The 15,023-nt window shown below is 39.2% G+C and overlaps 1 protein-coding gene across 5 annotated transcripts; it reads right to left on the bottom strand.

The window, feature by feature from the left end:
* Positions 1-95: 95 nt before the first annotated feature.
* Positions 96-14,725, bottom strand: asip2b (agouti signaling protein, nonagouti homolog (mouse) 2b). 5 transcript variants are annotated; one of them, XM_044220164.1, is made up of 5 exons: positions 14,593-14,725; positions 4,858-5,021; positions 4,620-4,737; positions 2,572-2,645; positions 96-1,248 (listed from the first exon to the last, which is right to left on the bottom strand). In XM_044220164.1, exons 3-5 carry the CDS (start codon positions 4,723-4,725, stop codon positions 1,081-1,083), a joined length of 348 nt encoding a protein of 115 aa, XP_044076099.1. In that variant the 5' UTR covers positions 4,726-4,737; positions 4,858-5,021; positions 14,593-14,725; the 3' UTR covers positions 96-1,080. The 5 variants fall into 5 exon arrangements, with proteins under 5 accessions (XP_044076099.1, XP_044076098.1, XP_044076100.1 ...); XM_044220163.1 differs by having other exon boundaries at positions 4,620-4,740; XM_044220165.1 differs by having other exon boundaries at positions 4,854-5,021.
* Positions 14,726-15,023: the final 298 nt, after the last annotated feature.

The raw sequence follows: 15,023 nt of genomic DNA on the forward strand, positions 1-15,023 counted from the left end.
GATATCAGACACGCTTCTCTTCACTTTCCATCAGAAGAGGAGCAGACAGTGTCTCAGACAAAGTCATACAGTATGTGGACCACAGATTGCCTGGATAGGATTTAAGAGATGCAAAACTGCTTTATTCTGGAATTCACACAGACTAACATCAACATGTGTCTATGCACATCCTTCCTTAATTCACACTTGGCCCCCTACTGTACACATAGGCTTAATCTTCAGTGTCTTTCGGCTTTCCACATAATCGCCCCAGAAAAGAATACAAAGCAGGTTAGATCCGCTTTTATCCAAAAAAAATTCAAAAATCCCTTTTTTGCTTTGTTTTAATCCTCACATGTCACATTTTCTAAATCAAACATGGTTTCCTCCCATAAATCCACATATAAGTAATGTTGTGATTGTAATTTCTTATTTAAACATTTTAGGACATTTCCACTGAAAAAAAAAAGACAGAAACGATCAAAAACACAAAGATAATATAGGCTTACAACATATTTAAACAAAAATATAAACTAACTTTAACTCATAAATCCAAATATATCTCTCCAAGGCATGATTTACATAAGAACAGAACAATCTGTTTTTTAACTGTCTGACTCAAAACATATGATTTTGTTCTATTTTTTCCACATTTAGCCTGTAGGGCAGTGAGTTGAAAAAATAATTTTATGTTCTAATGTAAAACTAGTTCTGATGGGTTACCACATGTTTAACATGGCAGAAGAGCAGAAAAAATATTCAAAAGCAGCAATAGTGTGGGAAATACCCGAGGCATACAGTTTACACGTGATTGTCTACATGCATGGAAAAACAAATGTCATCCTTTGTTACACCTACATACTGTATGTTGGGTATTTGGATATTCTGTAAACATGTCTGTGAGTATTTTCATATTCATGCCTCAGAAGACTGAAGACAGAAAAACAAAGGCTTCACTCTTCCTATCATTCATTCTGAACTGTAATAATATTTTCTGAACTGTACTTACGTGCGTGTGCATTTATCTGTGTATATATGTATGTACACTGTGTATGTCCAGGTGCTGGGCTGTGTCTGTGCATGTGTAACTTTGGGCTTAATCTACGTCCTCTTTAAGCACAGGGGGTTCGTCCTCCAGCAGTGGCAGATGGTGTTGAAGAGTCGACAGCGGCAGGAGGCGCAGGGGTCGCAGCACGGCAAATGAGAGGAGCAGCTTTCCATCAGGCGGCCACAGCGACGTGCAGGGGTCATAAGGTTTGACTTGTGTTTCTAAAACAACGCCAACAGAGAGAGGATTAACTTGGAGCAAATCTATCTGAAATGTCTCTCAACAAAATGGAAAAATACTTATAATCCCCATGGACCCTTTGCCTCATGAATCATGTTAAGCGTAGTTTAAATACAAAGAACTAAACTTTAAAGTTGCACTAATCATTACTTTTATATACACAACCGGGTCAAATTAGTGTGTAATGTGAAAGGGGTTACTCGTAGTGACAAACCCACAGACAATTTTCACCCAACTCTTCAGTTCCCCTCAGCTCTACAGAGCGTTTTAGTGTCTTTCTGCTCACTGTTTAGGTTTTATGGCCCGCAACTTTAATGTTTTTATTTACTCTTTTACTTTCAGACAGCAGGCAGTTAATTTCTGTGAAAATGCTAAGATGAACCAACTGTACACTGCCTGCACAGCACTAAACAACAGATAGACACAGATAGCCAGATATTACCGTCACGAGTTGGTGGAGACCAAGAAAGAGGTAAAAGGAATGGGAGTATGAAACTTTCATTCATCAGGTGGCCAGAAACACGACTTCAGACGAATGCTAATGTTGCTCTGTGTCTGCTGGAATAAATAGGCTACTGTTTGCTTACAACTTCAACATAACAGATTTATAAAGTGATAATATGATAATGTTGTGTTCTCAGCTTGTTGCACTGCACTAAAAAAACTATTACTGCAAGGTTAAACACATAGAACTTTACTTTGAAGCTGCTACATGTAGAATTTAATAGCATCTTTAAAATTACTGTGATAGTACAAGTATTTCTTTTGGTGCACTCTGTGTTGATTATTTTTAATTCTACACATTGTGGCTTTAAATATGACTCAAGATCACAAGGCATCTAAAGATACAAACATTTTTTGATAAATTACAGGAATTATTTTTTCAAATGATGCACATAAAACAATCAATTTGCTGACATGGAGCTGCCATCAAAAGTTGTGTCTAGGTTTTAAATATGTCACTCAGTATTTCTGTTTTATGTGATGAAGTTTCAATGAATTGTGGGAACAAGAAGACATAAAATATACTGAAGTTGAATAAGTGTGTTTTTCTATCTTTGAAGTACTTGGCGAAATGTAAGGCAAATATTTGGATTAAAACTCCTTCAGAAATACCTTCACACACATGTGCAATAAATACAAAAGTTACACTGCCAGCTGCCGTCAATATTTACCTTCAAACACAGCCTTGAGTCTAACACTTCTCATTTCAAGCATTCATAAGCCTGCCTTACTGAAAAGTTAATGAACATATATATTATATGACAAACAAAGGCAGTTTAAAGAGAACAAAGAAAGCTTACAGGAATCTGACTTTCCTGTGGTGGAGAAATCTTTCGCCTCGCAAACAGTCGTCTGGTCTTCGCTTGGCTCCAAACTAGTGTTGGAAATAATACAAGAATAATTGTTTACTGTTCATAAACACACTCAATAAACATTGCTTATTATAATGATCTCTTTTTACTTTTTTCAGAGGATGTCAATTCAGTTTGCCTGGCCAAGAAAAACCAAAACCTCACCACACTATCCTGAGATCTATATTATTGTCACACACAAAGGGGAAACAACAGTGCAGCTTCTTGTTTATTTTCCTCTCTTTGTTCTTACATGTCAACACTTGATTGTGAGCAGGATTTGCCTCAGAAAACAAGTTAACATACAGTATATTACCTACTATAAGACTATATATCCCAGGTGGGTGTTCTGGGTCTGTTCCGGGGTTTTCATCCAGTTGGACATGCCTGGAATACCTCCACAGGTAGGTGTCCAGGAGGCACCCGGATCAGATGTCCACACCACTTCAACTGGCTGCTTTCAATGTGAAGGAGCACTAGGTCTACTCTGAGCTTCTTATGGACGTCCCAGCTCCTCATTCCATCCTCCGGGAATTGGCATCTTATTGTGGTGAATGGCTTTGTGTGACCCTGGGAGCTGTGCTGCTGCTCCTGGAAGGGTCTCCCGAATCAAATAAGAGTGATTCAAGAACCCCTGGACAGGGATATTTTAATAATTTAATACCTTTTATAATTTGGGGGGCGCGAATTTGCCCTGCTTATTTGATATTTACTATTGGAAATCGAGTGTAATGAGTTGACAATTCTGCATGGTAACGCATCAGTGTCGACTTAAAATGACATTAGATTCAGGCGGATACGTTGGTCTCTAGTGATGGGTTGGGAAAAATCGAATCCCCCTCCCCCATGGAAATCAGTTAGAGGTTATGTCAGACTGAAGGTGGAAATGGAGTTGACAATTCTGTCTGATATCAGCAAGTAAAGCAGGCTTAATACACAACAAAATGTGTTTTTTATCATTAAGTCAAACTGTTAGTATACTTATCTATCTTTACATCTATGGTCACAAATTATGGATTGGGCCTTTAAGTGTGACAAACTCTGCACACGTGTGCTCATACTGTGTTACATCTCTCCCATCAAAGACAACAAACTCTTGAAATTGAATGAAACCATAGTTTGCCTGAATTAAAGCTGTCACAAACTCAGAATCAGAAAACTCAGATGATCTATCAGCTGTCCGATGATTTGCTTCAAAACTTTTTTGCTTCAAAAATTATAAAATCGTACCTGATACGAGCATTGGTTTAATACAATGATGCGCAAGATCATTGTATTAAACCTTGCTTAAAAAACAAAGATAATATCTTGAATTGAATACATTTTAAAAATGGTTTCATGAATTAAATGATCTTTATTATAGTAAGGTTCTGTTAACTCCTGCTGATGAAACCACTTTAGATGATATGTATACAGCCTGCATTATAAGCTGGAAGTCAATAGATTTCAACATTTTCACGGACTAAGTGAGACTAGGTGTTGATAACCTGAGTTTGACAAGATTACTCGGATTCATAAATGTTTGCATTAGTGGGGAATTGTAAAAAGCTCCATTGCAAAACCTCCTATGGACACAATAATAATTGTAATTGTATGTGAGTTGTTTTTTTTCATCATTTTAATTTTTTAATAAAAATCATTTTAAATACAAATTGAAACATGATCAATAAGCCACGCAGGAACCTCTGTCTCTCCTCCTTTCAAATATATTTATTTGCTAATTTTATTCACTACTTTGCAAAGCAAGTCCGTGGATACTCTGGTTGCATTTTATAAGGGCACTATAGGAGAACCCACACCAGTCTATGATAGCCACATATAATGTTTTATCCAGTCTTTATGTTCCTTTATGTTAAAAGCTGCACCATTTTCGTTCACGATGTAGCCTTTAAACGCCTTTTTAAGAGTCTTACAGCAAAGCAAAAAAAAGCAAAATCTGATTGAATGTCTTCATAAACATCGTTTAAAAATAAAAAAAAGGTTGAATCCTCACTCACCTGTGTCGTTCTCAGTCTTCCTCACATCTTTCTTCGTGTCCTCTGCCCAGGACAGCGAGAAGGCAAGCAGGAAGAAGCACAACAAGTGTTTGCCGGTGATCTTCATGATGATGATGATCTGCTGATGACATGGTACAAATCAGTGTCACATTCAATAAATAATAACATCCCAGTGTGTCAGATGCTATGGGGGGAGGGAGGTGTGTGTGTGGGAGGAAATCATCTATGACTCACATACTTGGTCTCCTCTTAATCCTCACTTTTGCTCCCTCAGGTTTGTCTTTGGCTGTGAGGAGGTATCTCTGCCTCCAGCGCAGGGTGCGTGACGAACGACAAGGACCCGCCCCTACGTGACGGGCTCGACACACTGCAGGAGATGATGCTTGGTGAACTACGGTTGCCCTGGCAGCAGACAACAGATCAGTCTCAGAGGAAGGAAATTACTTTGTGCCAACACACATGATAAAGGATGGATTTAGTGATTTGGGGCCCGAGGCAAATCCTCCCCCATGCCTTGTTCTCAGCCTTTCACTGATTAAGAACATCACTGGTATTGAGGAGGTTACTGATTTCCATAAATGCAATAATTTACCTTATTTTTTCCTCCCCTTCTTTGATAAGAACTGCTTACAGAACCAGCCAGTGGTGAAGAGTTTGGCTACAAGCAAGTGGGCCTACTGTAGCCTACTTATGATTTTATTTTGAGGTAACTGTCTTAACACCACATCTATAGCGATTAGGGGCGCAATAGTTAAGGTCAGCCCAGAATAAAGACAACACACAGCCATGGTTAAAATGAAGCCTATTTGAAGCCATTTACCACAAGAAATGACACTAATATAATTGAATCGCTGCCTACATCAACAGTGAAGTGCTAGAAGTATTTCTGTTTGCTAAAAAGTTGTTTTTGTAAAAGTCACGTTTTTACAGAATGAAAAGAGTAGGCTACTCCACTGATTTAGCATGGCACTCGACTCACAATTGACAGTTTTTAAAAACGATCAAAATCAGTGCAGAACCATAAGGGCCTCATGCATGAATGTTTTCTTATTTTTCTCTTATATTTTTTTCCAGCACAAAGCAATAAGTGGAAAATCCTGGAATTCATGAAACGTGCGCTGACAGCCAAGTCTAGGGCGCGTTCAGCCCCTTCAAAACGTAGCAAAAGTTTATTTAAACAGAAATGGTGGTGCCACTGCACTGCTTTTTTAATATGGTGGTGTATATATATATATATATATATCGCTGCTGATTGGGTAACACGTCTGACACACACACCAAATGACATGGGCATGTTCAATCTGGAAACTGTTTGCACGTTTTCGGGTTGAACGATATGTTTCCTCCATATGGTGTGCAAAGGGCTTTGAGGCACGTTTTCTCTCGTTTGGTGGGTGTGTCAGAGGTGTTACCCTTTTTCACAAATTAATGACACTCTCAAAGAAATAAATGAAACTTTAAAAAACAAGAAATAAAAACCCTTTAATCAAATAAATACCATTAAATTTTTTCTGCCTTGATTAGTAGCTTTAGGCTTAGGTCATTTCGCAATGTAACAAAAGTGATCTGCTTAGGCTACATATTAAAAAAGTGAAATGAGTCACTGTCGGGTTTCAACGGTCAGGTCCCACAAACCCATCAACCTCCATGTCTTCAGATGGTGGCAGGTGGGGTGGGGGCACACCATGGTGCATTGTAATATTGTGCAGAACACAGCATGCCATGGTAATTTAGCACACTTTTTCAGGTATGTATAAAAGCTTGCCACCTGCTGTGTCTAGAAGTCTAGACACAGGACACAGCCACCGGCCTTTCAATATACCAATAGTGTGCTCCACCACTGAGCGAGTGCGCATCAGTTTCTGGTTATAGGCCACCTCCTGCTGGGTCTGAGGGTTGGTAAGTGGTGTCATAAGCCACGGTAGTAGCAGATAGTGTATACCCACCGAACTGTTGTGCAGCACAAAAGAGTCGGTCACTCCCACGGGCCAGTGGGCCATGACAGTGTGACAGTGACAGTGATTCTGTGCATCACATAATTTGGACGTTGATTGAATGGAAATGTTTTCTATTGAGGAAGGGGAACGGATTTGCAGATGGTGCCTTGATGTGCACGAGTACAGTCGATTGCACCAATAGTATTGGGTAGTCCAGCAATGGCATAGAAATCCCTTTTTATCTGGGTCTGCTGAGCAGCGGCATATGGAAACTGAATGTACTGATACCCTGGAGAACTTTGGGGAGCGCACGACTAACACTGGATATGCCAGACCTATCACCATGTCTTTCTGGAAGGTCCCAGTAGCCAGGAAACCAATAGTGGAGTAGTATACTTGCAAATGAGGTGGAGTGGGATTAGATCGTTTTGTCTCTGATCTAAGTTGAGGCTCCAGAACGGCACACAGGTTTTGAAGAATCTGCCTAAGTAATTCACTCATCACCATCAGCAAACAAGGCTGGTTGGTGAACGCATCGAGCAGTAGCAAATAAGCCATTGCGGATTTGGTTGGGCACTGCTTCGTACTACTTTATCTATGAAAAATCCTAATTAATGACGTGTATTGTCATAATTAATGATTGGACAGGTGTGTGTGTGTGCGTGCGGGTATATTGGTCTAATTTTGTTGTCATTTAGGCTAGACCTAACAATCTTCAAGTTTTTAAATTATTAAATGAATAAATACATAATTGTTGAACATTTTTCTTCTGTTTTCATAAAGTAAATTGCTTTTTCATCATCATTATTAATATATCACAGCACAAAATGCAAGTTAGCTTTTTTTGCGTAGCTTATTGGCTTAGTGGTCTAGGCCACAAATTTTGATCTTACCTAAGAACAAGCGGGAAGTAGGCCTACGCAAGGAGGCTAGGCCATTGCTGAATGCCACAAAAGTTCTTAAATTGTTTGCACATACAATTTTAGATCAAATCTGTGTGTACGCACGATGTATGCATGAGGCTATTGTCTTGTTTCATGCATGAGGCCATTGTCTTTTTGTTCCATGTATTCTTCTTCCTTGTCAAAACCTGGTGCCTACGTTATCCACAATGCAACTTGACCACCGACAGTTCAGTGGGAGATTCGGGTGTGTAATGTTAGTAGCGGCTAATGTAGCTTCCTTAACGTAGCTAGCCCTAAGCAGAGATGAGGAGCGTGCTACAGAGCGGGCTAGAGAGTTAAAATAACATCTGATAAAAGTACAACATATGCACAAACAAAACTGTATAAAATTAAAATAAACTCTAACTAAATGAGACTGTGGATACTGTGGGGGAGCAGTGGTATAGTTTGTTTTGGTCAGTTTAACTAACAGTTTCATCAGATTTGTTTCACCAGTGAGTAAAATCACATTGCAGCTTGAAGCATCACTACTGTTGCTATGGTTACCTGCAGTTTCCATGGCTGGCCTTAGACTTATTTTGGGCCCTGTGTGCCTGAATGTCACAGTCTGTACACGCCCACACAGTCCTTAAACTAGGTCTAATCAGGTAAAATCAGTGAATACACCTGTTTGAATGGACCATGGATGTGTTGGGCCGTTACAGCAGTCTGATATTTTCATGGCGTACGTTTTGACATATCACAGTAGGAAAATCACAGGTGTAAATAATAAAATTAATCATGGCTGAATTCCATTTAGCTGCTTCAGTTTCAGGGTCCTGGTATTATCCATGCTGCCTCACTGTCACACTGTCATGGCTTACTGGGATACTTGAATACAACAGAGCCATTGTTAATGGCTGTGCTTTTCCTGCTGTGACAAATCAAAATATCTGCTGTGAAAAAGTAAAACCTGGAAGAAAACAAAGTCAGTAGTTTATTTAAAACTTTAATAGAATTAATTTTATACTGACAAAACTAAGGCTGAAACTATTCTATATGTGTATTTGTTTTAGGTTTACTATGAACTAAATTTTAACTTCGGGCTTTCAAAACTTTTCAAAATATTGGACTCCAAGAAGAATATGTCATAATGTGACCCAACCCGACCTGAAAAAAAGTTCCAGTGTTTACAATAGGCTATAATACTGTTGGTATGTGGTTTATTTTGTAGCTTTTAATGGATAGTGAGAGTTTCAAATGCTTGTTTGACAGGTCCTCATACAGGATCAATTACAGCAACAGCAGGGAAGAATGGTTTTTGGAGGTCAGGTTCAGGTCCCTATTAACCCGTAGGTAAGCTATTGTATGTCCAACACTGTAAAGTTGATTTCATGGAATTGTATCTAGTATTTTTACTAGATACTCACCTACAGACAGGAGATGTCACTAACAATATAAGGGGCAGGTTTTTATCAGCTTCTTATGTAATCCAACCTTCAACAGGTTTAGAGCGTGCTTGAAGACCTAATTGAAAATATAATAGTCTGAATGTTCCCTTTGTCTAAAATAAAAAGTCTGATCTATGTTTCTAGCCTGAACAATGATGAACCCATATTGGATTGAACTTCTGATCTGAGTCTATTTCAGTTGGTGATTTTATACACTTGGGATCATTTGAAAGGTGATGATAAAATAGCTCATTTTGATCAGAATCAGTTTTTCATTTCATGAAAGATCTCCTCGCAGTAGACATTTGGAGACAAAACTACCCAGCTGGAACATTAAAGTGGCTTTAACACATACCAGTCTTATTATTGCATGGAGTAGTTTTACTGTCTAAAATAGAGAAATACTCTTATGTAGTTATATAAGATCATGCTGCAGGATGTCTGATTTATAGTGCTTCACAAACTATTCCTCCAGGTATCGACTGCAGCTAAAATGACTCTTCCAACATCCATTGTTTATAGAATTAATTTGATGCAAAACAGTCCCACACAGGCAGAGCTTCAGTATTACCTGCCTGGAGAATTATAATGGACATACCAGAGTGGATCCTATAGATTGGAGTATAGAGAGTAGAGTATTTAGAAGACTTTCAAAATATTGTATACCTCTGACCATTTGTTTAACCAGCAAGTCCTACAAATAAAATAATTCCTAAGCATCAGCATACCCCACGAGTAATGATGAGAGGATTTTTTTATCTTGCTGTGTTTGGGGATGTGAGAATAACAGGGAATTCTGCAATGAACTGGAGAAAAATCACAAGATTTTCCGATTAACAGGACAGGTTTCAGCACTTGCTGTTGTATGTCCGTGGAGAACTTGACATTTATTTTGAAAATAAGTAAATTCATGCAAATGTTAGCAGACAGTTGCTGTGATTGCTGTTGCTGTTGAATCTTGTTAAAAAGCTCTTGCACACAGTCAGCTTCTATTCCAGTTAGGATGAATGTTTCAGTGCAAAGACAAGCACTAATAAAATCAATCTAATTGCAAGTCATGTGGACAGAGTGCAGAAAGATATATTACAGAAAATATTAAAGGGCAAGAAACAGTCCCTGTGGGGAAATAAGATTACTGGTACAAGATCGCTAATGTAGACCCACATCGTAAATCCTCAATTTCTCTTGTTAGGCTGCCTGGTGTCCAGCTGCTGGCCTGCATCCACACAGAATCCGCTCTCTTTGATAACCTCCAAATCTCCACCAGCACCAGCCCCAGTTTACAGCCCTTTACAGAGAAGTGGACTCTTTAAGCGTTGAGGGGAAATTGCGGCACCAATAAAGTCCTGGGTGGATGTGAGTTTCTGGAATATGCAAACATATAAAAATATTTATACTCTTTGGCTCATCATCATAGACAGTGCCCCCTCTGCCTTGTTCTCAGTGGAATCTGTGCTCTAGTCCAGTCTAAAATATCTTTATGAAACTGACAACTTTGCAGGTGTTGCAGAGATATTCACTAAACATGCATCTGCAAGAAAAGGCCAACAGCTTTGCAAACCACAGCAAGGTCGGATTACAAACTTGGGGGGGGCAAACCTCCAGTGTCCCCAAAGCTCCAAGTTCACTGTGTGGTGATTAATTTGTGATAATTTGATTTATTGCAAATTTGTTTGAGAACATGCACTAAAGCAGAATATAAACTAAAATGATAAGACCTTTAAGAGGACTCCTGGATTTGTATCTAATCATGAGGCCCTGAGGGGCCTTGTGTGAAAATTTCAGATGATATCATGCTGACATGGAACATATTTCTGAATAAATGTATGTCTAATCAAATTACCACAAACTAATTTAAAAACAGCAATCCTGGGGTAGAATAGTATTCCAGAATATGACTTGTTCGTTTCTGGGGCTCAAGGCAAAATATAATGAATCTGCAGCCATGTACAGTGCGTGTGCACGGCATGAGTACATGACAGGTACATAAAGGCAACAGGATACATGCATAATGCGAGTGTGGGAAGAACAAGGGGGTCAACAGCTCATATTTTTCCTCGAGACCTACCACTGGGTTAATCCAGCCGTGCAAAATGGGCTCAACAACATCACCTCCTTAACCAAGATCATGTGCATCGGTACCACAGTGGCTGCACCTATCACCATTAATGTTGAAGCCTTCGATGATGTGGATGTCTTTGTGTACTTGGGAAGCCCCAGGTTTTATTCTGGATGTTGCATTAAGATGCGCTCAAAGCTTGACAAGTTATTTTAGGAGTTTCTTTACCTGGGACAATGTCACTGTTTTATAAGTCACAAGTCTTGGTATGAAGTCCCAAGTCAAGTCCAAGTCCTAAACTGTGTTTCAAGTCCTAAGTCCTTCCTGCTTGTGCAGTGCGATTGGCTGCTGTTGGATTAATTGCCAATTGCCAAGAAGATTCTTCTTCACACTTTTTTATAATATAATCTTTCACCCTTAGACTTGGTTAAAGTAGTCTTGGATTACAATTATGATATTTATTTACAAATGTGACTTTTTAATTATATAGCTGAACGTGCAGATTGGGCATGTAAGGGACAGAGAGTGATATGGAACGTTTGTTCAGTCAGATGCTGTATAGATCACCATCATCAGAGGACAGTCTGGTGAGGTTCATGATCAAATGGACGCAGTCAACAATTCTTGATAATTGTGTTTCCTCTTATGATAAGTAATGTTATGAAATATATCAATGTGTGTATCAGTTGCTTTTACTTTAGGTGCTGTCCATCTCAAAACATATGTGTGATTTTTGTTCCTTTATCAAAGTATGTTTATTTTTATTCTTGCTTTTGTAGTTACTGTTTGTTACTTTTCAAAATCATGGTTAGGCTGTGGGAGTTGTTTTTGTTCGTTTTCATTGTACGATACAAATGAAATGATGTACAATTGCATTCAGTGTGGCAGTATAAATGTAGCCTGGTTTCTGACCTGGTCCTTGTATGGTCCATGTATCATCTGATCATTCAATTAGGCTATCCCATTCAATCTAGCAAATAAAAAACGGAATAACGGGTCAGAATTTCGTTTTTTGTAGGCTTTAATAAAGGAAAATGACCCTGTGGTTTCTTGTTTTTGACTTGAAATGGATAATCTAATAGACAAGAAAATCAAAACCAGTGTGATGCTCTATGATAGTGTACAGTAAGAGGAGACAACAATGTTCTTGTTCCCATAATTGACTCTTTAACTCACGTCATACAGTGGCCACGGTCGTCAAAGAATAACCAACCCTGGATGTCAGTTATCAGTTATTTTCCTTTTTTGATGTCCACAAAAAAATGAAATTCTGACCCGTTATTCCATTTTTCATTTGTGGAATAATTGAATGATCAGTGATTCAAATGCAATGAATAGAAACCAAAATGACTCTTCAGTCAGATAATGAGGCTTGTATGAATGAGGTTTCACTAGAATGGGACTGAAGCTGACACACACACACACACACACACACACACACACATTTCATCCATTGAGTTTAAAGCTGTTATTCACTTTTTGAGAGGAAAACTTCTGCTCTGCTTTTCATTCAAAAAAATCATCTCAGCCCATTATCTAGGAGCACTGTGTTCAAGGTTTAGAGGGGTGCATTTGTGAGTGATGAGAACAGAACATCAAGTTCCCAGCGTCTTTTTGATTCAGGTGCCGTGGCTTTACCTTTGGAAATACACTGCCACCTTCTGGTCATATTTGCCTTTAGCTTCAAAACTCTTGATAACACATCACCTCAATACATTATTAATAACAACGTTCATTATTCCCATTTGTGGGAAGGAGCCGATTCTTCCATTTTCAAAGCAACATGATACACAGGCACTTTTTGTGAATACAAAGCCAGATATCTTGATACACACCTGTAAATGAAATATGGCAATGTAAAAGTGAATTGACTTATAGTATCTGAAAATACTACACTCACACACAACAGTACACATACACACACACAAGTCCGCAGTGTGTTACAGTAGACTGACGTCGGTCTGTCCATTGTTCTTGTGCGTGTTCAGATGCTTCAGAGCAGAGTCAGAAAATGTATCATCATGGAGTTTCTGTTTCTGTTTCTGTTTTCTTGTGGGGTTTTTTTATTTTGAGATGCAACAGGGGATTCATTGATGAACACTGTACTCCAGTAAGCTTCATGACCTTGCATCAGACTGTCACCAAGAGACGCAGAAAAGTACAGCAAAGGTAAGAACATCATTAACACCAACACAGAAAATAAATATTTGAACTTTTCAGTGACTTTCCCATGAATTCATGTTTTCCATTTTTTAGTTTTCACTGCTATTAAGGAGAAACATCAGCTGCCAGTTTAAAATAGGAAAAAGTCTGTACTCTGAACAATAGCCAATGGGTTACCAGACAATAGGCTTGACATTTAGCTCTTTAGACAATTTATTTATGAAAAAAGTGACCTCACCATACTTTCCTCCAGACTGTCAAACGGACTCAGTGATCGTTAAATTTCTTATGGCTACGACACACACCTGCTGATGATGTGTAACATCATGTTCTGCAGAAATGTCTGCAGCCCGATCTGCCTCTCCTCAGGAAACTCATCATCATAGTTGTCTTTGAACCAGCGCATTAGGAGGAAGGGCTAGACCAAAGCTGGGAAACAGCTCTTTAAGCTGCAGCAAAGTAATGAACAAAACGGTGAGAAAACAGAAAATGCGTATGGTGACAATATCCTATCAGTGAGAGCAGAAAGTGTTAGTGGTTCATGATGCCAACAGCACTCCCACTGAGGTGTAGACAAGGGGAATAAAGATGATGGTGCTAATGTGTGTTGGACTAATGGAAGCTGACTGTATAATCCTGCAGATCTGTACCAGGGCCCCCAACACTGCTCTGAATGTCATGTGGAAAAGAACAAAAAAGGGAGAATTTTGCCTCTAAAGATCATTAAACTTTTACATAAAGAAATATTAGAGGTTTATCATGGAAAAACTTCTCACCCCTTCTCTACAGGTGCAATGACATGGTGCAACATTTTACTGGTGTTAATGGATTTCAAGATTACGGTATAACTTATCCTTCGACCATCAGCAAGCTACTCTGGGAATGTCATGGTTTGTCATTTCACACCCAGATGAAATCAGTATTACTAAAGTGCATAAATAGCATCTTAGAGTGATAGAGGTGCATGATTGGTTCTCACCTTGTCAATGAGTCTTACACACACACACACACACACACAGACGGACACAAATAGTACATAGAGCAGCATCTCGATAGTCCTTTGAGAATTTTAAGTGCAGCTTCTGTTCCAAAATCTTCTGACATGCCCACACTTGTGACTGTGACTGATTTTGCGCATTCAACAGTATTAGTCAACACACACACACACACACACACACACACACACACGCACACACACACACACACACACACACACACACACACACACACTAGTTACATAAGCTTTTTCAAGGAAGTCATATGATGCTAGTGTGACATCCCATACATTGTCAGACATAGTCTGTGTCCATTCATCTCCATACTAGTGTCCATCTGAAAAGGTTTTTTACTTAAAAATACAATGTATCACACAATTTTGAAAAGCCTTCAGTCTGAGTTATTTCTTTTTCTTTCATTGATAGATTTAATATCAAGTTTGGCGTATTTTCTGGAGAAATGGCAGAAATGTTAAATCCTTACTGTGAACTTTGCCCTCTCCTCCAGGATCACGTAGCCCAGCAGTGTCGGGGTGATGGGTCTCTCCACCTAGGCTCTCTTCACCCTCCAGCAGTGTGGACGACCCATCCAACATGCCTCTTCTGGGTCTAGTCCAGGAGTCATCTTGGGTGGGAGCCCCAACTGCAGCACCCCAGGGTCCAACTCACCTCACCCAGGAAATACTCTCTGGAGGTGAGGGCTCGCAACTCATAGACAAAGTATTATGTATGGAAGACCCCCTCTTGGTCCAGGACCTGCACCCTCCAGTCCAATCCACTGGGAATGGGACTGGAACAAAAGGTGCAGCCATCTGTGGCGGTCCTGGTGAGCTTTTGATACAGTTAACAAGCAGAGAGAGTAGAGAGTTAATTCATATAAACAAAGGAACACACAAGGACACACAGAGTGTAGTA

This window comes from Siniperca chuatsi, linkage group LG13 (genome assembly GCF_020085105.1).
Source record: "Siniperca chuatsi isolate FFG_IHB_CAS linkage group LG13, ASM2008510v1, whole genome shotgun sequence".
Classification (NCBI taxonomy): Eukaryota; Metazoa; Chordata; class Actinopteri; order Centrarchiformes; family Sinipercidae; genus Siniperca; species Siniperca chuatsi.

What these genes read in the sequence shown, in the direction of transcription:
- asip2b (XM_044220164.1), bottom strand. Translation starts at nt 4,725, where the DNA reads ATGAAGATCACCGGCAAACACTTGTTGTGCTTCTTCCTGCTTGCCTTC. An exon ending in GAAGACTGAGAACGACACAG is followed by an intron (nt 2,646 to 4,619) that starts GTGAGTGAGGAT and finishes TTCCAACACTAG; the next exon opens with TTTGGAGCCAAGCGAAGACC. An exon ending in CACAGGAAAGTCAGATTCCT is followed by an intron (nt 1,249 to 2,571) that starts GTAAGCTTTCTT and finishes GCGTTGTTTTAG; the next exon opens with AAACACAAGTCAAACCTTAT.